Source organism: Elephas maximus, chromosome 4 (assembly GCF_024166365.1).
Source record: "Elephas maximus indicus isolate mEleMax1 chromosome 4, mEleMax1 primary haplotype, whole genome shotgun sequence".
Taxonomy (NCBI): domain Eukaryota; kingdom Metazoa; phylum Chordata; class Mammalia; order Proboscidea; family Elephantidae; genus Elephas; species Elephas maximus.
In genome coordinates this window covers 83729134-83753643 of record NC_064822.1, presented here as the reverse complement: position 1 = coordinate 83753643, position 24510 = coordinate 83729134, and the positions used below count along the sequence as shown (strand labels likewise).

The following is a 24510-nucleotide window of genomic DNA, read 5'->3' as shown; positions in this document are numbered from 1 at the left end:
GAACAAAATGAAAAATTTAATAAGCTGCAAGAGTCCATAGATAGACAGCAATCAGAAACACACAAGATTAACAATAAAATTACAGAATTAGACAACTCAATAGAAAGTCAGATGAGCAGAATCAAGCAAGTGGAAGGCAGAATTTCTGAACTTGAAGATAAAGCACTTGGCACCAATATATTTGAAGAAAATTCAGATAAGAGAATTTTTCTTTTTAATGAAGAAACTTTAAGAATCATGTGGGACTCTATCAAGAGAAATAACCTACAAGTGATTGGAGCACCAGAACAAGGAGGGATAACAGAAACTAGAGAGAGAATTGTTGAAGATTTGTTGGCAGAAAACTTCCCTGATATTGTGAAAGATGAGACGGTATCAATCCCAGATGTGCAGCAAACTCCACATGAGGTAGATTTAAAAAGAAAGTCACCATGACATATTATAATCAAACTTGCCAAAACCAAAGATAAAGAGAGAATTTTAAGAGCAGCTAGGGATTAACAAAAAGTCACCGACAAAGAAGAATCAATAAGGATAAACTCAGACTACTCAGCAGAAACCATGCAGGCAAGAAGGCAATGTGATGACTTATATAAAGCACTGAAGGAAAAAGATTGCCAGCCAAGAATCATGTATCCAGCAAAACTGTCTCTCAAATATGAAGACAAAATTAGGACATTTCCAGATAAATGGAAGTTTAGGGAATTTGTAAAAAACAGGCCAAAACTACAAGAAATACTAAACGGAGTTCTTTGGTTAGAAAATCAACAACATCAGGTATCATACCAAGACTAGAACACTGGACAACGCAATCAAGACGTTAACCCAGACAGGGAAATCACAAAAATAAATCAAGATAAAAAAACGCTCAAAACAGGGAAACAGAGATGTCATTATGTAAAAGAAGACAACAACAAAACAATAAAGAAGGTCTAAGAAATGTAGTCATAGATCTTTCATATGGAGAGGAAGACAAGGCGATATAAAGAAATAAAAGTTAGGTTTAAATGTAGAAAAACAGGAGTAAATATTAAGGTAACCACAAAGGAGACAAACGATCCTACACATCAAAAAAAAAAAAAAAAAATTCAAGAAAAATACAGAGACTCAGCAGAAACAAAATCAACAACAACAAAGAAGAGGAGAAGACAATATATAAAGTTAAAGCACAAAAAATTCAGTGGGAAAAGGAAACTGTCAACAACACACAAAAAAAGACATCAAAATGATAGCACTAAACTCATACCTGTCCATAATTATGCTGAATGTTAATGGACTAAATGCACCAATAAAGAGACAGAGAGTGGGAGAATGTGTAAAAATACACAATCTGTGTATATGCTGTCTACAAGAGACACATCTTAGAGACACAAACTAAAATTCAAAGGATGGAAAAAAATATATCAAGCAAACAATCAAAAAAGAGCAGGACTGGCAGTATCAATCTCTGAAAAAATAGACTTTAAAGTTAAATGCTCCACAAAGGACAAGGAAGGACACTATATAATGATTAAAGGGACAATATACCAGGAGGATATAACCATATTAAATATATATGCACCCAATAACAGGGCTGCAAAATACATGAAACATACTCTAACAGCATTCAAAAGTGAGATAGATAGCTCCATAATTATAGCAGGAGGCTCTAACACACCACTTTCAGTGAAGGACAGGACATTCAGAAAGAAGATCAATAAAGACATGAAAGATCTAAATGCCACAATCAACCAACTCGACCTTATAGGCATTTACAGAACACTGCACCCAACAGCAGCCCAGGATACTTTCTTTTCTATTGCACATGGAACATTCTCTGGAACAGACCACATATTAGATCATAAAGCAAGGGTTAGCAGAATCCAAAACTTTGAAATATTACAAAGCATCTTCTCTGACTGTGAGACCATAAAAGTAGAAATCAGTAACAGAAAAAGCAGGGAAAAGAAATCAAACACTTGGAAACTGAACAATATCCTGCTTAAAAAAGACTGGGTTATAGAAAACATTAAGGATGAAAAAGAGAAATTCATAAAATCCAATGAGAATGAAAACACTTCCTATCAGAACCTTTGGGACACAGAGAAAGCAGTGCTCAGAGGTCAATTTATATCAATAAATGCACATATACAAAAAGAAGAAAGCGCCAAAAATCAAAGAATTATCCCTACAACTTGAACAAATTAAAAAAAAAAAATAAAAACCAAACCAGTAGAGAGCAACAAAAGAAACCTTCAGGCACTAGGAGGAAGGAAATAATAAAAATGAGAGCAAAACAAAATGAAATAGACAACAGAAAAACAACTGAAAGAGTTAACAAGACCAAAAGCTGGTTCTTTGAAAAAATTAACAAAATTGATAAACCACTGGCCAAACTGACAAAAGAAAAACAGGAGAGGAAGCAAATAACCCAAATAAGAAATGAGATGGGCAATATTACAACTGAACCAACTGAAATTAAAAGAATCATATCAGATTACTATGAAAAATTGTACTATAATGAATTGGAAAACCTAGGAGAAATGGATGAATTCCTAGAAACACACTACCTACCTAAACTAACACAGAGGTAGAACAACTAAATAGACCCATAACAAAAAACGAGATTGAAAAGGTAACAAAAAACTCCCAACAAAAAAACGCCCTGGCCCAGACAGCTTCACTGCAGAGTTCAACCAAACTTTCAGAAAAGAGTCAGCACCACTACTACTAAAGGTATTTCAGAGCATTAAAAATGATGGAAAACTTCCAAACTCATTTTATGAAGCCACCATATCCCTGATACCAAAACCAGGTAAAGACACCACAGAAAAAAGAAAATTACAGATCTATATCCCTCATGAACTTAGATGCAAAAATCCTCAACAAAATTCTACCCAAAAGAACTCAACAACATATCAAAAAAGTAATTCACCATGACCAAGTGGGATTCATAGCTGGTATGTAGGGATGGTTTAACATTAGAAAAACAATGTGATCCATCATATAAATGAAACAAAAGACAAGAATCACATGATTTTATCAATCGATGCAGAAAAGGTATTTGACAAAGTTCAACACCCATTCGTGATAAAAACTCTCAGCAAAACAGGAACAGAAGGAAAATTCCTCAGCATAATAAAAGGCATTTATACAAAGCCAACAGACAACACGGGCCTAAATGAAAAGAGTCAGAAAGTGTTCCTCTTGAGATCAGGAACCAGACAAGGATGCCCTTTATCACCACTCTTATTCAACGTTGTGCTGGAGGTCCTAGCCAGAGCTATTAGGCTAGATAAAGAAATAAAGGGCATCCAGATTGGTAAGGAAGAAAGAAAAGTGTCTCTATTTGCAGATGACATGATCTTATACACAGAAAACCCTAAAGAATCCTCAAGAAAACTACTGAAATAATAGAAGAGTTCACCAGAGTATCAGGATATGAGTAAAACATGCAAAAATCAGTTGGATTCCTCCTACACCAACAAAAAGAACATCAAAGAGGAAATCACCAAATCAATACCATTTACAGTAGCCCCCAAGAAGATAAAATACTTAGGAATAAATCTTACCAGAGATGTAAAAGACCTATACATAGAAAAGTACAAGAAATTACTGCAAGGAACCAAATGAGACCTACATAAGTAGAAAAACATCTACTCATGGACAGGAAGACTTAACATTGTAAAAATGTCTATTCCACCAAAAGCGATCTACAGATACAATGCACTTCCGGTCCAAATTCCAATGACATTTTTTAATGTGATGGAGAAACAAATCATCAATTTCATATGGAAGGGAAAGAGGCCCCGGATAAGTAAAGCATTACTGAAAAAGAAGAACAAAGTGGGAGGACTCACTCTACCTGATTTTAGAACCTATTATACTGCCACAGTAGTCAAAACAGCCTGGTACTGGTACAACAGATACACAGACAAATGGAACAGAATTGAGAATCCAGACGTAAATCCATCCACAGGTGAGCAGTTGATATTTGACAAAGGCCCCAAATCAGTTAAATGGGGAAAAGACAGTCTCTTTAACAAATGGTGCTGGCATAACTGGATATCCATTTGCAAAAAAATGAAAAAAGACCCATACCTCACACCATGCACAAAAACTAACTCAAAATGGATCAAAGACCTAAATATAAAATCTAAAATGATAAAGATCATGGAAGAAAAAATAGGGACAACGTTAGGGGCCCTAATACATGGCATAAACAGTATATAAAACATTACTAACAATGCAGAAGAGAAACCAGATAACTGGGAGCTTCTAAAAATCAAACACCTATGCTCATCCAAAGACTTCACCAAAAGAGTAAAAAGATTACCTACAGACTGGGAAAAAGTTTTTAGCTATGACATTTCTGATCAGCGCCTGATCTCTAAAATCTACATGATGCTGCAAAAACTCAACTACAAAAACACAACCCAATTAAAAAATGGGCAAAGGATATGAACAGGCACTTCACTAAAGAAAACATTCAGGTAGCTAACAGATACATGAGGAAATGCTCACAATCATTAGCCCTTACAGAAATGCAAATCAAAACTACAATGAGATTCCATCTCACTCCAACTAGGCTGACACTAATCCAAAAAAATACAAAATATATAAATGTTGGAGAGGTTGTAGAGAGATTGGAACACTTATACACTGCTGGTGGGAATGTAAAATGGTACAACCACTTTGGAAATGAATTTGGCGCTTCCTTGCAATCCCACTCCTTGGAATATATCCTAGAGAAATAAGAGCCTTTATGCGATCAGATATATGCACACCCATGTTCATTGCAACACTGTTTACAATAGCAAAAAGATGGAAGCCCATCAACAGATGAACAGATAAAATATGGTATATATACACAATGGAATACTACACATCGATAAAGAACGATGATGAATCTGTGAAACATTTCATAACATGGAGGAATCTGGAAGGCATTATGCTGAGTGAAATTAGTCAGCATGCAGAAGTACAAATATTGTATAAGACCACTATTATAAGAACTCAGGAAATAGTTTAAACAGGGAAGAGAATATTCTTTGATGGTTATGAGAGGCGGCAGGGAGGGAGGGAGGGAGAGGGGTTTTTACTAATTAGATAGTAGATAAAAACTACTTTAGGAGAAGGGAAAGACAACACGCAACACAGGAGAGGTCAGCACAACTGGACTAAACCAAAAGCAAAGAAGTTTCCTGAATAAACTGAATGCTTCAAAGGCCAGTGTAGCAGGGGCGGAGGGTTGGGGACCATGGTTTCAGGGGACATCTAAGTCAATTAGCATAATAAAATCTAGTAAGGAAACATTCTGCATCCCACTTTGGAGAGTGGCATCTGGGGTCTTAAACACTAGCTAGCGGCCATCTAAGATGCATCAATTGGTCTCAACCTACCTGGAGTAAAGGAGAATAAAGAACACCAAGGATACAAGGTAATTATGAGCCCAAGGGGCAGAAAGGGGCACAGAAAGCAGAGGCTACATTAACCTGAGACCAGATGAATTAGATGGTGCCCGGCTACAACCGATGACTATCCTGACAGGGAATACAACAGAGAACCCCTGAGGGAGCAGGAAAGCAGTGGGATGCAGACCCTAATTTTCATAAAAAGACCAGACTTAATGGTCTGACTGAGACTAGAATGACCCTGGAGGTCATGGTCCCGAGGGCTTCTGTTAGTCCAAGACAGGAACCATTCCCAAAGCTAACTCTTTGGACAGGGATTGGACTGGACTATGGGATAGACAATGACACTGGTGAAGAATGAGCTTCTTGAATCAAGTAGACACATGCGACTATGTTGGCATCTCCTGCCTAGAGGGGAGATGAGAGGGTAGAGGGGGTCAGAAGCTGGCCAAGTGGACAGGAAAAGAGAGTGGAGGGAAGGTGTGTGCTGTCTTACTGGGGAGAGAGCAATTAGGAGTATACAGCAAGGTGTTTATAAATTTTTGTATGAGAGTCCAACTTGATTTGTGAACTTTCACTTAAAGCACACACACAAAAAAAATTTATCACAGATTGCTTATAATGACAAAGCATTGAAAAAGCCTAAATGTCCAAAAAGAAATCAATGAAATTAGCTATGGTAATCCATATCATGGAATTACCTATTTGCATCTCCCACTAGAATATAAACTGTTTTCTGAACAGGACCTCAAAGAAGGTGCAGTTCTTTCCTTACTAAGGAATTACATTGATCATTCAACAAATATTGAGTTCTAACTCTGTGCCAGGCACTGTGGCGCTAGGCATTGGAAAAGACAAAAGTGAACCCAATCATGAGAACTCTACCTTCATGGAGTTTATAGTCTAGTAAGGTAAATAAAAAACTAGTGCCATGTAAACAGACAATTAAAATTACAATACAGTGTGATAGAGACCAAGGTTAGAGCGGATCCAAGTTCTGTGGGCACTTGTGGGAAAGACAAATAACCCAGGGAATGTGAAAGAGAGAGAAGGTGCCAGAGACCACTGGTTCATTGAAGGGCTCCAAGCAGTTAGATACTACTGGAACACAGAGTGGAAAATGGGAAGTAGAGATAAGGCAGTAGAGGCCCCATCATGACGGGCTTTGTAAATGAGGTTAAAGGAATTGGGATTTTATCCTGATAACAATAGAAATCCATCAAAGCTTTTAAAGCAGGAGCATGATGTGGTCAGATTGCCTTTAGAAAGGGCATTATGACCAGTGTGGTGGAAGAAGTTTTGGAAAAGGCAGGGAGACTAATCAGGAGGTGGCTGTGATAATACAGATGAAGAATGATGTTGACTTGACCTAATGGGCAGATATAAGAATGGAAAGTAGTATATTTATTTGAGAGATATGAACCCATTGCCTTCTAGTCAATTCTGACTCATAGCGACCCTACAGGACAGAGTAGAACTACCCCATAGGGTTTCAAAGGAGTGGCTGGCGGATTCAAACTGCCGACCTTCTGGTTAGCAGCCAAGCTCTTAACCACTACACCACCATGCCTCCAAAAGATATGAAGGAGATAAAATTAACAGAACTTGCTAATTGATTTAAAAGTGAAGAATAAGAGATAAAGTGAGACAGATTTCTGGCTTCTGGCAACTGGGCAGGTGGTAGTGTTCTTCTAGTGTAGACATTCTATTGAGCATTGGGTTAACCAAGATGAATAAGCTACAGTTCATCCCATCAGTGAGTTCACAGTTAATATAGACGGCAGATTACTCTGTAGGAGCCAAAGAAGACTGAAGCTCATTGTGAAGGGCGAAAGGTGAGGATACAAAGGCTTAATTTCGTAGCTGCTGATGCTATGGTTGTCCACCCAGAGTCTCCAGCCTTTCTGTCCATTCTATGAGTTAACCAATTTCTCTCTAATACATTTCTCCACTGCTTAAGTGAACCAGATTCAGCATCCATTGTTTGCAACCACGAACCCTGACTGGAATATTCATCCCAGGCATGAATTTTTTTTAAAGATAATTTGAATTATTATTTTTCAAATAAATAGTAATAAGCCAATTACAGAAAGTAGAGAACTTGAGGTAAGCATATTTTTTATTCCAAAGATTAGTATGGAGGCTGGTTCTGACCAGGTCAAAAAATTGGAAGGTGAGAGTACAGGGCTGGAATGCTCTACTGTTTTTCCAAGTTAAGGCAGAGCTTTTCTGCTCAGAATTTTGGTACCTACAACATCTGTAAATGCGCACAGCGCCCCTTGAAGAGGAGCACTTTGCTGTTTGTTTGTTGTTGTTTTTCCTGATGCTCAAGTATCAAACTCAATCCATGTAACCACTGTTTGATACTTTATCTGGAATATCTCATTTCTATTTATCCCTTTTATTTTACCTGAGGTCACAGATTTTCACATCGTATCTTCCTAGTTTATAGGTATCTTAAGGATACATCTTAAACTTAACTTGCCAATGAATCTCTCTCTCGCAGTGCTTAGCATGGAACTTTGCATAGAGTAAGAATTTGATGGAAGTAGAGAATACTTTGGATAGATCCACACTAGCCCACAGGCAGATCGGTCTTAAACATACAATATTACCTGGGATGACTTAAAGAACATCAGTGCTAGAACAGAAATGAAATACATCACTGGTGGGAATGTAAAATGGTGCAGCCATTTTGGGAAACAGTCTGGCAGTTCTTTAAAAGGCTAAATATAAAGTTACTATATGAGTCAGCAATTCCACTGCTAGGCATACCCAAGAGAAGTGAAAATATATGTCCACAAAAACACCTGCACACAAATGTTCATAGCAGTATTAATTGAAATTACCAAAAGGTGGAAACAACCCAAATGTTGATAAACGGATAAACAAAAAGTAGTATATGTACACAACAGAATATTTTTTAGTTGTAAAAAGGAACAAAGTACTGATACATGATTCATGGATCTTGAAAACGTTATGCTAAGTGAAAGAAGTCAGACACAAAAGGCCACATGTTGTATGATCCCATTTATATGAAATATCCAAAGGAGGCAAATCCGTAGACCCAGAAAGTAGAATAGCGGTTGCCAGGGACTGAGGGGAGGGGAGAGTGGGCTGGGTTGGGTGGGGAGGGGTGGCTGTAATGGACATGGGATTACTTTTAGGAGTGGTGAAAATGTTACGGAATTAGATAGTGGTGATATTTTATATAATCTTGTGAATATATGAAAAACTATTGAATTGTACACTTTAAATTTCATGGTATGTGAATTATACCTAAACAAAAAAAAAAAAAAAAAATTGAAAGCCCCCATCATGCGGTACCACCCTAGGGTTCACCTTTTTATCTGAGAACGCAGTTCAGTACAGTCCTCTGTTAACTGGCTGTTAGTTTCTTCCAAAGCTTCTAAAACCAACCTAAACTTACGATTTTCCTCTTCCAATTTCTGCTTTTTGAAATGCAGGCCTGCTACACAGCTAATTAAATCAGACATCTCTCTGCAAGTGAAAGAATGAGAACGATATTCAACATCTCTAATCCCTTCTAATCATAATAAAGCAGATCATTAATTTAAGCTCAAACAGTCCTAAACATTCTTGAGAAATTTTCTACTTTATCCTCATCCATAATCATAAGCATAGTTCATTTATACAATAAATATTTGTTCAGGAGTTGGGTACAATAACATCAATGATTTTTCTAAAATTGCCACATATTTTGCATTTGCCAGTTCACTTCACTCCCAGTGCTTAACTCCTGCTACAGAGTCTCCGATCTCCTCCTCCTCTTTGCCGTCTCATCCCAGTGCTTATCACAAGGTTGGTTGCATTGCTCCTACTCTACTTTTTTGTGTGGATAAAACTGAAGCAGCAAAGGTAAAATAAGGGAGAGACAGTACCACTTCTCCTAAATATTTAAAACTCAAACATTTAGTGGAAAATGGCTTTTCTGACTCATGTATAAAAATATCTATTAAAGAAGTACTTTAGAATTTTAGAATAATCTCTAGAAGACTAAAGGGGCACACTAGCCCAGGGGCAAGGATGAGAAGGCAGGAGGGGACAGGAAAGCTGGTAACAGGGAACCCAAGGTCAAGAAAGGGGGAGTGTTGACATGTTGTGGGGTTGGCAACCAATGTCACAAAACATGTGTATTGTTTAATGAGAAACTTATTTGCTCTGTAAACTTTAATCAAAAGCACAATAAAAAAAATAACAAAAAAAATCATGAGAGGAGTTAAGATTAATGTAATAACCCTAATTCAAATGGAACTTGTTTTCTATAGAAAACATATGAAGTCAAATATTAATTTTGGATTACTAGTCTTACAAGAATTTGTGTTCTTAACTGAAACTATTTATAATGCAGATGGTATGGTGAATAGTTAAGAATTTAAAATAAATTGTTAGTTCTACCTCAAAAAAGAGCTAAGTGCTAAGTGTGCTTATTATAAGTAAAATATATAGATTGATGAAATAAATAAGAAAAATTGAGGCACTTCAGAAATCATTAAAAGTAAGAACACTTACAAGACTCCCTTAGACATATCTCTGCCAAAAGTCTCGTAGCTCCCTGATATAGAATTTGTTGTATCTGCGGTCATCTTAACTGAAAAATATACAGGAGAATTTCATAAAAAATTCATTTTCCCAAAACCACAAGAAAGTGGCAGGACAATCCTGAAGAAATATATACATACATTCTCCACCTGAGTTTATGCTGTCCTGTTGTTCAAAAACAGAATTCTCCATGTTGCTACTTGATCCATTATACAGTCCTTTCCTGTAACCAAAAACAAAGCCAGCAGGCTAGGTTTTTTACCAGATGAAAGCTGAGCTCATTTTCCAAATAAGCACTGTACTTTCCTAGATAAATGTTTCTTCCTCAATTTTAAAACCTTTTTTTTTTTTTTTTTTAAAAACCATCTATTTATTCATCAAGTATTTGGGGCCCAACACTGTCTAGGTACTCGTGGTGCCTAGTCCTGTTTTATTTTTCAGATAGAGAAAAACTTACGGTGACAGGAACAAAACACTTCCTATAAGCTTTTACCCTAAACTGAAAAATAAAACCTACCCTCAGAATAGATAAGTGGTCTTTAAGGTACTATATGATTAGGGGACAGGAAAGCTGCAGAGTTAGGAGTGATAAGTGGAGACTTGTGGAGGGAGCAATACCATAGGGCTTAAAGGACTGGGAAGGGAAGAGAAAGGTATAAACAACTAATATTTTGGGATATATTGATGATGTCATCATTTTCCCTTTCTTGTGGAGAGCCAAGTTGAATTTAGGCTCATTGTACTGAGGCTTTTACTCCTGAAACATGCATGGAACCCTCTGTTCAAGCCTCTGTCCACTACATAAACCCTCACTCTAATTCCAAAAATAAACATACTGGCAGTCAATGGGTTATGAACGAGATCCATTCCTAACTGTGTCTTTAAGTCAAATTTGTAGATAGATCGGAACAGGTACATACGGTTCTTATTTAGTCTTACTTTAGCACAAGAAAAGGCTTGAAGCCTCTTCAGTGATGTAAAAGCTCTATGTGCAGCAAGTGAAGGTGACTGTCATGAAGAATTTGTTGCGAGTAGAGGTTGGTTTGGAGCCCTGATGGCACAGTGGGTATGAGCTCAGCTGCTAACCAAACGGTAGGCAGTTTGAATCTACCAGCCACTCCTTGGAAATGCTATGGGCCAGTCCTACTCTTTCCTATAGGGTCACTATGGGTCAGAATCCACTCCATTGCTACAGGTTTTTGTTGTTTTTTGGGGGGGTGGGGCTGGCTCAATTGTTTGGGAGTGAAGGCGAGTTTATATAACATTAAAGGGCAAGTACTTTTTTAGTTGTCTGTAAGTTGGATGCTCTTTATCCAGGGACTGTCTATGATAAAATTTCAACCATTTCTTTTTTCAAAGAGTCTTTATACTATGGTTTTAAGTTTTGTTGCTTAATTTTTCCAAATGCCAAATCCTTAGATTATCTCTTTGGAACATTCACTAAATTCTCTAAATTTGTACTTACGTTTTGTTTTCTATGTGAGACATCTTTTGGACGGTGACTAAGCAAAAAAAATTACGCAGCATCCTTACTATGCCTATATACACACCTATCACCATTGCTGAGTTTCTTCTTTTATATTTTGGTTTTTCTTTTTATATTTTGCATACTTGTATTTCTTAACAAAAACAGAATGATATTACATATATGGATCGATGACTCATTTTTAAAATACATATAAATATTTTTCTCGTGAAATACTTATCTACTTATAAATTTGAATGACTAGTATTCCACTGTACGAAAATACTATAATTTATTTGTCCAATTCCCTTTTTTTAAGTATTTAGTTGTTTCTATTTATCACCGGAACCCTGGTGGCACACTGGTTAAGAGCTACGGCTGCTAACCAAAAGGTCAGCATTCCAAATCTACGAGCAGCTCCTTGGAAACCCTACAGGACAGTTCTACTCTGTCCATTAGGGTCTCTATGAGCTGGAATCAACTCGATGGCAAAGGGCTTTTTTTTTTTCCCTATCACTACCATAAGCAGCCTTCTACATATATATTAGAGCATATGATTGGTCGTTTTTCTTGAAGTTACTTTACTAGGTCAACCAAATTGCATATTTAAAAATATGGATTTGATACCAAAAAACCAAATCTGTTGCCATTGAGTCGATCCCGACTCATAGTAACCCTATAAGATACACATCCCTAAATTGTTCTCATAACACTGCCAATTTGCACTGCTACCAACAATGTATAACCAAAAGCCAAATCCACCACCATGGAGTCAATTCACTAACACTGTATGAGAGGGCTTAATCCTCCATTTTCTGGCAACATGTGATAGTCATTCTTTTAAACCCCTGTCAAACTGATAGGCAAAAATGGTATGTTGCCTTTATTTGCATTTATTTGATTACTAGTAAGGTTCAAAATTTTTATATGTTCATCTTGTCTTCACAGTTAAACATTGTATGTCAAACAACATTTCTGTCATATTCCTTTAAGCCATCCTAACCCTACCTAAAATCTAGCAAGACTTGTCACCCCTTGGGCTTGAAGTTTCCTTTAAGCAAATTCCCTAAGATGTAACAGCTGGAAAGCTGGAGACCAGGTGGCTGAGTAAAAGATATAAGAATTAGGCTTCTGTGGAAGAAGACATACTTTGAAAAGTCTCCACATACTGAAAGTATCCACAAAAGGGCACCTGAAATCATAACTGACATTCTCCTCGTTTATCTTTTTTTTCTATCCCACTATGGTATTCTTTTCCCTTTACCCTCCCTATATTTTAGGCTTCCAGATAACTCACTGCCTACCCTTAACTGACCTTAAAAGGAAGTTCACTCCCAGTTGACCTGTGTTTGGAGATTTGACAGTCACTTCATTCTTAAACCTGTTGCCTATGGGTTGATTCCAACTTGTAGCGACCCTATAATACAGAGTAAAACAGGGTTTCCAAGGAGCAGCTGCTAGATTCATGCTGCCAACCTTTTGGTTAGCAGCCAAGCTCCTAACCAGTGTGCTACCAGGGCTTCCACTTCGCTCCCATGCTACCTTTGTGAGAACAGGCCAATATGTGCTCCCCGCCCCCATCATGAATGAATGAATGTTATCAGAATTAACATACTAGAGCAGTGGTTCTCAAAGTAGGCCTCCCTGTAACCCCATCAGCATCACCTGGAAATTTATTAGAAATACAAATTATTAGCAGCACCCCAGACCTACTGAATCATGAGGGTGGGGCCCAGCAAGCAGGTTTAACACGGCTCAGGTAATTCCAGCGCATGCTAAAGTGTGAGAAGCTCCATATTATAGTATTTGCATCAAGTAGGAAACAGTGATTAGGCATTAATTGTAAATGACTGTTTAAAACAGAACCTTAAAATGCAGACTTCAGTACTATGATTACCGTTTGTTTCTACAGTAAGTCATCCATTCCTTCATGATGGCATGGAAAGTTTCCAGATTCACAAGGGGGTCTCTCTTTTCAGGATCAAGCATGTTCCACAGCTTCTCAAGGCTACTGGCATCAGCTTCTTCACAGGTTGTTCGCCTCAAGTAATCTACTATTTTGGCAACTCCCACTGAACCTTAGGAAGAAGAAAAACAAATTGTTTGATAGGGAAAGATAATATTTTTTAAAAGTGAGGTGCTTCACTCTTTTGGGTCCTGAACATATGCCACGTAATCCCCACAATTCTGATGAGCTGGAATGGAATAGTGGAAAGAGTACTTGCTCTGAGTAGGAGTCAAACAGACCTAGTGTCAAATCTTGCCTCTGAAATTACCAGCTGTGTGGCTTTGGGAAAATTACTTAATCTTGCTGAGCCTCAGCCTCCTTATCTGGAAATGAGGATGACAATACCTACCTCACAGAGTTGTAAGGTTTCAATATGATGATACATGTAATCATATGTGGAAGATGATCAAAATGCTACTTTAGTTTTGTCTTTCATCCTTTCTTAAAAAGTGTTCAGTGATGAGGTTTTTCTTCTGCCTTAGATGAAATTTCAGTCTCAGATAAGTACTTTTTGGTATATTCTTAGTGGTATATTCTTAGATACGGTAAGTTCCACCCTCACATTCAGAAATAAAACCAGCAAGGGGGGGCCAAGATGGCTGACTAGGTAGACACTACCTCGGATCCCTCCTGCAACAAAGACTCGGAAAAACAAGTGAATCGATCACATACATGACAATCTACGAACCCTGAACAACAAACACAGATTTAAAGAGTTGACCTGAGTGACAGAGGCAGAGAACAAACAACTATGGGGAAGCAGTGACTGTTTTTGGAGCCTGGAGCCAGCGTCCCAGTCAGGTAACCTTGACGCTGGGCTTAGGACTGGGCCCAGGGGAGCTGAACACAACATCTTGTGACGGCGCAAACAAGGGGCACAGCCCTACCCCCCTGAACTGACCCCGGGAGGGGGCCCAGGCGGTCTGCGCAGGCAGCATGGCGACGCGGCTGGTGGGAGGAGAAGTCCCCGGGAGGCAGTGACTGGTTTTGGAGCCAGGAGTGCAGCGTCCCAGCTGGGGAACCTTGGCGCTGGGCTTTGGACGGGGCAGAGGGGAGCTGAACACGGCATCCAGTCACGGCGCAAACACGGGGCGCAGCCCTACTCCCCTGAACTAACCCCAGGAGGGGGCCCAGCCGGCGCGGAGGCGGCGCAGCGACGCGGCTGGAGGGAGAAGAAGTCCCCGGGAGGCAGCGACTGATTTTGGAGCCGGGAGTACAGCGTCCCAGCAGGGGAACCTTGATGCTGGGCTTTGGACTGGCACTGGAGGATCTGACCGCGGCTTCAGCGGGCCAGACCCTCGGGGACAATCTCCACACAGCCAGCACATATAGGTGACACGCCCCTCGGGAATCTCAGATAAAATAGTCATCCCAAGCAAGATAAGCAACTTTGGCTATATTCCGGGGTGCTACTCTCTCCTGTTTTTCTGAACCCTCCCCTCCCCTTCCCAGGCGGCTTCATTAACATTGGAATTTCCTGAGCCAGAGGGAGAACTGCTCCGGCTCCGCGGCTTTGCTTTTCCCTTTTTTTTTTTTTTTTTCGGTCTTTTCCTAACCCATTCTTCCGGCCTGAGAGAAGCAACCACATAAAACCCAGGGACCAAAAATCCTTCCCTAATTGGACTAAAAACACAGAACCAGCTCCAGTCAAGCATATATGATCCAAATCTCGGGCTTTCATCCTTACAGGGAACAAGGTGGCTATTATAACGCAAAGGCAGTTCTGATAGGGACCTGACTGCATTTTTTTTAGCGGATTTACTGGAAAAACAAGTTTCCCAGGTCTGATATCTCTGCTTATTCAACAGAGCCCTAACTGACCCACAACAGGGAACTGAGGGCTGAAGCTCCCCCCAGACCACCTAGCCTCTTGCCTTAGGGGTCTAAGGAGGGTGACACCTACCAATCAGTAGAGGTACTTGCATTGGGGGCCTAAGGTACAGCTGCAGAGCCCTCCCACCAAGGTGCTATAGGAATAGAGACACACCTACCTCACTGACACTTGGGGGAAGCCTGTCAGCATCCTGCCCCCCCCAAGTGTGAACCCCAGCTGCTAATAGAATCTGGTGCACACAACTATCACCACTACTTCTCGAGGTGGATAGGTGTTAGGGTGCAGCACACACTTGATGACCCAAAATCAGATTCTACTCAAGAATAGTGAATAGACTCAGGCATATATATCTGGCAACAGCCCAAACCAGCTGGTAATAGGTCATAAGTAAGTCAAGGGCTACAACAAACAAGACAGCACAATCTAGTAGCCCATCCACGTATACTGAAAGAAAACAAAACAAGATAAGACTCAGTGAGCAATTATAGAATAAATCACTACTATATCTTAAAAAAAAAAAAAAAATTTTTTTTTTTTTATATCTTAGTGATGGCTCAGAGACAGCAGTCCATATCAAACCACATAAAGAAGCAGACCATGACAGCTTCTACAACCCCCCAAACAAAAGAATCAAAATCTTTCCCAAATGAAGATACAATCCTGGAATTATCAGATACAGAATATAAAAAACTAATTTACAGAATGCTTCAAGACATCAGGGATGACCTCAGAAATGAAATAAGGCAAACTGCAGAAAAAGCCAAGGAACACACTGATAAAACAGTTGAAGAACTCAAAAAGATTATTCAAGAACATAGTGGAAAAATTAATAAGTTGCAAGAATCCATAGAGAGACAGCATGCAGAAATCCAAAAGATTAACAATAAAATTACAGAATTAGACAACGCAACAGGAAGTCAGAGGAGCAGACTCGAGCAATTAGAATGCAGACTGGGACTTCTGGAGGACCAGGGAATTAACACCAACATAGCTGAAAAAAAAATCAGATAAAAGAATTAAAAAAAATGAAGAAACCCTAAGAATCATGTGGGACTCTATCAAGAAGGATAACTTGCGTGTGATTGGAGTCCCAGAACAGGGAGGGAGGACAGAAAACACAGAGAAAATAGTTGAAGATCTGCTGACAGGAAACTTCCCTGACATCATGAAAGACGAAAGGATATCTATCCAAGATGCTCATCAAACCCCATTTAAGATTGATCCAAAAAGAAAAACACCAAGACATATTATCATCAAACTTGCCAAAACCAAAGATAAACAGAAAATTTTAAAAGCAGCCAGGGATAAAAGAAAGGTCTCCTTCAAGGGAGAATCAATAAGAATAAGTTCAGACTATTTTTTTTACTCAGCAGAAACCATGCAGGCAAGAAGGCAATGGGATGACATATACAGAGCACTGAAGGAGAAAAACTGCCAGCCAAGGATCATATATCCCACAAAACTATCTCTGAAATATGAAGGCGAAATTAAGATATTTACAGATAAACACAAGCTTAGAGAATTTGCAAAAACCAAACCAAAGCAACAAGAAATACTAAAGGAAATTGTTTGGTCAGAAAACCAATAATATCAGATACCAGCACAACACAAGGTCACAGAACAGAACATCCTGATATCAACTCAAATAGGGAAATCACAAAAACAAACTAAGATTAATTAAAAAAAAAAAAATGCTCAAAACAGGGAATCATTGAAGTCAATATGTAAAAGATCACAATAATCAAAAAGAGGGACTAAATACAGGTGGCATAGAACTGCCATATGGAGAGGGATACAAGGCAATACAGGACAATACAAGTTAGGTTTTTACTTAGAAAAATAGGGGTAAATATTAAGGTAACAACAAAGAGGTATAACAACTCCATAACTCAAAATAAAAGCCAAGAAAAACATAACGACTCAACAAACATAAAGTCAAATACTATGAAAATGAGGATCACACAATTTACAAAGAAAAACGTCTCAGCACAAAAAAGTAAGTGGAGAAATGAAATTGTCAACAACACACATAAAAAGGCATGAAAATGACAACACTAAACCCTTATTTATCTATAATTACGCTGAATGTAAATGGACTAAATGCACCAATAAAGAGACAGAGAGTCACGGACTGGATAAAGAAACATGATCCGTCTATATGCTGCCTACAAGAGACACACCTTAGACTTAGAGACACAAACAAACTAAAACTCAAAAGATGGAAAAAAACATATCAAGCAAACAATAAGCAAAAAAGAAGATGAGTAGCAATATTAATTTCGGACAAAAGAGACTTTAAACTTAAATCCACCACAAAGGATAAAGAAGGACACTATATAATGATAAAAGGGACAATTGATTAGGAAGATATAACCATATTAAATATTTATGCACCCAATGACAGGGCTGCAAGATACATAAATCAAATTTTAACAGAACTGAAGAGTGAGATAGATACCTCCACAATTATAGTAGGAGACTTCAACACACCACTTTTGGAGAAGGACAGGACATCCTGTAAGAAGCTCAATAGAGACACGGAAGACCTAATTACAACAACCAACCTACTTGACCTCATTGACTTATACAGAACTCTCCACCCAACTGCTGCAAAGTATACTTTTTTTTCTAGCACACATGGGAACATTCTCTAGAATAGACCACATTTTAGGTCATAAAACAAACCTTTGCAGAATCCAAAACATCGAAATATTACAAAGCATCTTCTCAGACCACAAGGCAATAAAAGTAGAAATCAGTAACAGAAAAACTAGGGAAAAGAAATCAAATACTTGGAAACTGAACAATACCCTCCTGAAAAAAGACTGGGTTATAGAAGACATTAAGGAGGGAATAAGGAAATTCATAGAATGCAACGAGAATGAAAATACTTCCTATCAAAACCTCTGGGACACAGCAAAAGCAGTGCTCAGAGGCCAATTTATACCAATAAATGCACACATACAAAAAGAAGAAAGAGCCAAAATCAGAGAACTGTCCCGACAACTTGAACAAATAGAAAGTGAGCAACAAAAGAATCCATCAGGCACCAGAAGAAAACAAATAATAAAAATTAGAGCTGAACTAAAGAAAACTACAAAGCTCTACCATAAGAAATTAACAAGGACATACTTAAGTGGAAAAACATACCTTGCTCATGGATAGGAAGACTTAACATAGTAAAAATGTCTATTCTACCAAAAGCCATCTATACATACAATGCACTTCCGATCCAAATTCCAATGTCATTTTTTAAGGTGATAGAGAAACAAATCACCAACTTCATATGGAAGGGAAAGAAGCCTCAGATAAGCAAAAAAAAAAGCATTACTGAAAAAGAAGAAAGTGGGAGGCCTCACTCTACCTGATTTCAGAACCTATTATACAGCCACAGTAGTCAAAACAGCCTGGTACTGGTACAACAACAGACACATAGACCAGTGGAACAGAATTGAGAACCCAGATATAAATCCATCCACATAGGAGCAGCTGATATTTGACAAAGGCCCAGTGTCAGTTAATTGGGGAAAAGACAGTCTCTTTAACAAATGGTGCTGGCATAACTGGATATCCATTTGCAAAAAAATGAAACAGGACCCATACCTCACACCATGCACAAAAACTAACTCCAAGTGGATCAAAGACCTAAACATAAAGACTAAAACGATAAAGATCATGGAAGGAAAAATAGGGACAACGTTAGAAGCCCTAATACGAGGCATAAACAGAATACAAAACATTACCGAAAATGATGAAGAGAAACCAGATAACTGGGAGCTCCTAAAAATCAAACACCTATGCTCATCCAAAGACTTCACCAAAAGAGTAAAAAGACCACCTACAGATTGGGAAAGAATTTTCAGCTATGACATCTCCGACCAGCGCCTGATCTCTAAAATCTACCTGATTCTGTCAAAACTCAACTACAGAAGTAAAACCATTCTAAGTTAGATATGCCAATCCTCTTCTCTTCCTTTCCCCCCAAATAAGACCTGCCTCGGGCTGGCTGCTTACAGTGCGTAAAGGAGGGGGGGACAAGGTCCAGCTCTTTTTCCCACCCCCTTCCCAGTGTGTCTCATCTCTTCCTCCCACTCAGCCTGTTAACCAGGTCTTCCAACTGTACCAAGATCAAAGGTAGGGGCAGCAGAGAGAAGTAAAAATGGTAGACGGCCCTTACTTGGTTAGATGGCTTCACATGCTCTGAATCTGACTTTGTGGGGTGCTCTGGTGGATTCTTTGTGAATTTCCATTGTTAACAACCCCTCGCAGAAGCTCTTGAATATGGAGGATTATTTCTATTTGGGTTATTCAGCTGCAACTCCTTATGCAACCACTAGTAGCTCAGCATCCACCTCCAGCTTCTTGAGGCTGGAAAACCTTCAAATTTTTATAGGTAGTCCCCAACTTACAACAGGTTTGACTTATGACAAACTGCAGTTAATGGCTGTCCTTTTTTTTTTTTCTCAGTTTACGTAACATGCGTGTAGCTGGAGAAGCAGAAAATCACCGATGTTGAAGCTGTAAGTTTATACGTAATGTTTTCAGTCCCCAAAGAAATATAAAGATCAGATTTATAAAAATACTGATAATAATGAAAACTTAAAAAAAAAAGAAGAGGTATTTGACTTATGTCAGAACCGATTTACAACAGAGTCATCTGATTGGAACCCCATCGTAAGTCAGGGGCTATCTGTACATGATCTTTTTAGGCAGGGCCAGGCGGACGTCATACTGACTCTCTCTTGCGTTTAGTCCGCCTCTGGTCCATGAGAAACATTTGTGCAACCTTTGTGCAAACTCTGAGCAGACAGACCTATCCTGAGCAGAAGCAATTCTCCTGTTGCTATAGGCTGCTTCAGCTCCCTCAGCCATGAGTCATGCACCAGTCCTTGGTGTCCCATAAATTCAGGGAACACATTTCAAGCTCTCCAAATTACCCCATGAAAGCCCTGTTCCCTAGATTTGATGTGAAGGAGGTAGCAGCCTCCTTCGTTTTATTACCTCTTGGGGGAGGTGGAAACCTAGCTTGATAACCAGCTCTCTTGAAAGAAATCTCACAAATCCTCCATCCTTGACATATTTGAAGTACTTAACTATGTCTGATCACTGAAAAGGCCTAGAAAGAGGACCAACTCCAGTATCAATGACCACCCTTTGTCCCCAGCTTGTAGTCATTATATATCAAAGACTACTGACTAATTTTTCCCTTCATTTTTCCTATCTATATATTATTAATTTTATTATAATGAACATGAGAACATGCATTATTTATGTACTAAAAATTGTAGAAATTTTCTATTTTTTTATTGTACTTTAGGTGAAAGTTTACAGCTCAAGTTAATTTCTCATTCAGAAGTTTGTACACACACTGTTTTGTGACATTGGCTGCAATCCCTGAAATGTGACAGCATACTCCCTCTTTCTACCCCCGGTTCCCCGTGTCCATTCATTCAGTACCCTGTCCCTTCCTGCCTTCTTGTCCTGCCTTTGGACAGGAGACACCCATTTGGTTTTGTATATTTGATTGAACCAAGAAATATGTTCTTCACATATATTAATTTTTTGTTTTATAGGCCTGTCTAATCTTTGTTTGAAAACTGGGCTTCAGAAGCAGTTTCAGTTGAGTTAGCAGAGCATCCAGGAGCCTTTGTTTTGGGGATTCCTCCAAACTCTGTCAGACCATTAAGTCTGGTCTTTTTATGTGAATTATATCTGGGACTCTCTGTTGTGTTCCTTGTCAGGGTGGTCATTGGTGGTATACTTGTGGAAATTTTTGAAAGAACACATGTTTAAAAAAAAACAGAAATGAAAATCTAAAATTAACTAAAAACTTCCGAGCTAAACTCGTATAGCAGCTTTATACATTTGATGTATAAATTTCTTGTAAGGCAACACTTATGACATGTAAATAATTCCAATATATTGATTGGAACTGAAAAATCAGCTGATAAACTCACTAGTTATTCAAGTCACTGATAAAATAAGTACAAAGAAATAATCAAGACCCAAACAGCCATGTTGTTGTTGTGTGTCATCAAGACAATTCCGACTCATCGCAACCCCATATGACAGAGTAGAACTGCCCCATAGGGGATTCCAGGCTGTAATCTGCAAAGAGCAGATCTCTAGGTTTTTCTCCTGCAGAGCCGTGGGGTAGGTTCCAACTGCCAACCTTTCAGTTAGCAGCTGAGCACTTAACCATTGCATTACCAGGGCTCCTTAAACAGCCATACCAAAACAAACTTATTGCCCTCAAGTTGATTCCGACTCACAGCAACCATACAGGACATAGTAGAACTGCCCCATAGGGTTTCCAAGGCTATAATCTTTATGGAAGCCGACTGCCACATCTTTCTCCCACAGAGCAGGTGGTAAGTTCAAACCACTGACTTTTCACTTAACAGCTGAGCGCTTAACCACTGTGCCATCGGGGCTCCTTTAAACAGCCATACTCACTCCCAAATTAGACTGCATCTACCACATGTGTAGACACAGATACACATACAAAGCACAGCACACATGGCATTTCCCTTTGTCTCACAACTGAAAGTACTAAAGTATCACCAATCATTTGAGCTGATAATATTCAACTTACCTCTGTGTTTTGTGTCACATGCATGAAAAACACTTGTGAGCAACTCTTCTTCACAAGTCTTGTTGATGTTGTACATTACATTTTCTCCGCCATCATTGGTTCCTAGTTTCCAACCTATTCAAAAAGAAAGTTTGTAAATCTTTGCTGTGCCACAGTGATTAATTGCTAATTTTTGGTTTAATTTTAACCAAGGAAACATATTTTAATAAACATGGGCTCACAATACTGGTTACTTAACTTGAATAGACCAATCAAAACAGTGACCTTGAAACATCTATCTTTCTTTTTTCCTTTTACTTATGGGGGATGGAAAGGAGATGAAGAAGAGAGAAACGAGTTTTTCTTTTTGCCCTGTAATATTAAAAGTGCGCTGTGAGAAAATAACATAGAAATAGAAAAGTTTTTAAGAAAAATAGAGAAGATACAGAAACTAGCTATACAAAAAATGTGTCATTTCACATTGTTTTGTTTTTCAGTACCTAACATGTATAGCACACTGTAAGTAACCCCTGAACTGGAGTTCCCTCAATTTCAATTGGCCTGAAAAATTCACACCTCCCTGGCCTATCTCATAGGCTCCTGCAATGGAACACATGTTTGAATTTACCCTTTTCTACACAAATAAATACTAAAATGGTGCTTTTTAGTAAATCAGCTGGAAACTGTATAAATTTTAACTCCCTTATATCTATGTGGGGCACAGTGGTTAAGAGCTTGACTGCTAACCAAAAGCCTGGCAGTTCTAATCCACCAGCAACCCCTTGAAAACTCTATGGGGCAGTACTACTCTGTCCTATAGGGTTGCTATGAGTCATAATTAACTTGACAGCAATGGATTTTATTTTGGTTTTGGTTGTATCTATGTAGGAGCCCTGGTAGTGTACTGGTTAAGAGCTCCTCTGCTAACCAAAAGGCTAGCAGTTCAAATCCACCAGCCACTCCTTGGAAACCCTATGGGGCAGTCCTACTCTGTCCTCTAGGAGTCACTATGAGTCAGAATCAACTCGACACCAACAGGTTTTGTCTATATTCCCATTGTGACATTCTAATCTGTTCTTGAGAAAGCTTGTTTTCAGTCAGTAGACATATAGCACATGGTTATGGTTGTAAATACAAACCAGATTTTTCTATCAGGTTCTTAATTAAAAACATAGAAAATATTTACATTACAGATAGAAGAATAAATTTTTAAAGAGGGATAAAACATACTAAAAACAAAAAGGGGGAAGATGTATACTTCCATTCAAACTTTAATAATGTACATTCTTTTAAATTCAGGTATTTTAAAAGTATACATGCTTATGCTCATTGCTTTACTAGAAGAACAAACATTAGGGGATCAATACTTACCTTCTTCACTCACAAATAGTTTTTTCACCACTGAATCCTGAGGAGTAAAACATTCAGAAATTTGGTCAGAAGGGGAATCAAGGTCAAGTTCTAAGATAGTAAGATTATTTTCACTACAAAAGTTATTTAAATCCTCTTTAGGGAAGAACTCCCCTTCTCTGATCTGTGATATCAAAGATATGTAATTCTGGGAGCTCTGTGATCTCAACCTTGAGATGCTTTCAGAATTTGTGAGGATAACAGAATATGTTGCATTCTCAGGAGAGCAGAGATGAGAGACTGATGGGGTCCTTGGAGATACCATTTGAGGAGATGAAATGAAGGAGTCATCTTTCTCAGAACTTGAGGAATAACTGTAGGGTGTTGAAATGTGAGCAGCAGTCATTTTCTTCAGTATCTCTTCAAAATCTTTCTTGGTGTTAGCCTGTGAACTATCAAAACTGCTAGATTGGTATTTAATAATCTGTCGAACTGGATTTGAAAATGCTTCTCTCTTTTGGATGGCTCTGATTTTTCTACAAATGCTTTCTACTGGGTTATGCCGCTTCCCAAGTTCTGGTCTTATAGAATCCATTGTTGATTTTCCTCAATTATACAGATGACGTAGCTAAAGAGAGGCAAAAGTAGACAAGTTTTTAAAAGTTAGCATTGTCCTACCAATAATGTAACAATAGGCTATTTATTCCTAAATTAACTTTGGAGGCATCAAGACAAGATGTTCAATTGACTTAAACAACTTTCTACTTGTTTAATTGCAGCATTCAAATTTCTAGAAAATAATAATTAACATTTATTAAAGTACTTACCATGTATTAGGAATGGTACTAAGTTAGGTATTTATATGTATTCATGCATTTTATTCTCAAAACAACTCTATGTATAAGGTTGTTGTTGTTAGTTGCATTGAGCCAGCTCCAACTCATGCAACCTTATAGATGGATGTAAAATAATGTTAAAAATAAAGTCATCTTCATGATCATTAATATGTTTGAGTCTGTTGTTGTGGCTATCATGTCAGTCTGTCTCATTGAGAGTTTCCATTGTTTTCAATGACCCTCTTCCAAACATGAATGTATGAAGCAAGCATTACTATTATTCCCATTTTCAGTCAAAGAAGACATAAGGGACTTGTCCAAAGCCACACTAGATATGTGTCAAAGCCCACAATTGAAGTCCAGTTCCAGAGACTAGACTCTTAACCATATTGCTGTATTTTATATACGTAATGATATAGCACATGTGATGATGATGCTAACAGCTCTCATATGAGTACCTACCATGGGTATTATTCTGGCTCTCGTC

General features: G+C 38.4%; 1 protein-coding gene across 1 annotated transcript in view; it reads right to left on the bottom strand.

Annotated features, from left to right (window-relative positions):
• The window catches only part of IRAG2 (inositol 1,4,5-triphosphate receptor associated 2), a 109062-nt gene extending 85280 nt beyond the window's left edge, over positions 1 to 23782 (bottom strand). The window contains exons 1-6 of the mRNA XM_049884844.1: positions 23209 to 23782; positions 21859 to 21972; positions 13319 to 13499; positions 10097 to 10179; positions 9927 to 10005; positions 8736 to 8894 (exon numbers count right to left, since the gene is read on the bottom strand). Coding sequence (XP_049740801.1) covers positions 8736 to 8894; positions 9927 to 10005; positions 10097 to 10179; positions 13319 to 13499; positions 21859 to 21972; positions 23209 to 23782 — 1190 coding nt within the window. The remainder of the gene's footprint in view (positions 1 to 8735; positions 8895 to 9926; positions 10006 to 10096; positions 10180 to 13318; positions 13500 to 21858; positions 21973 to 23208) is intronic.
• Positions 23783 to 24510: the final 728 nt, after the last annotated feature.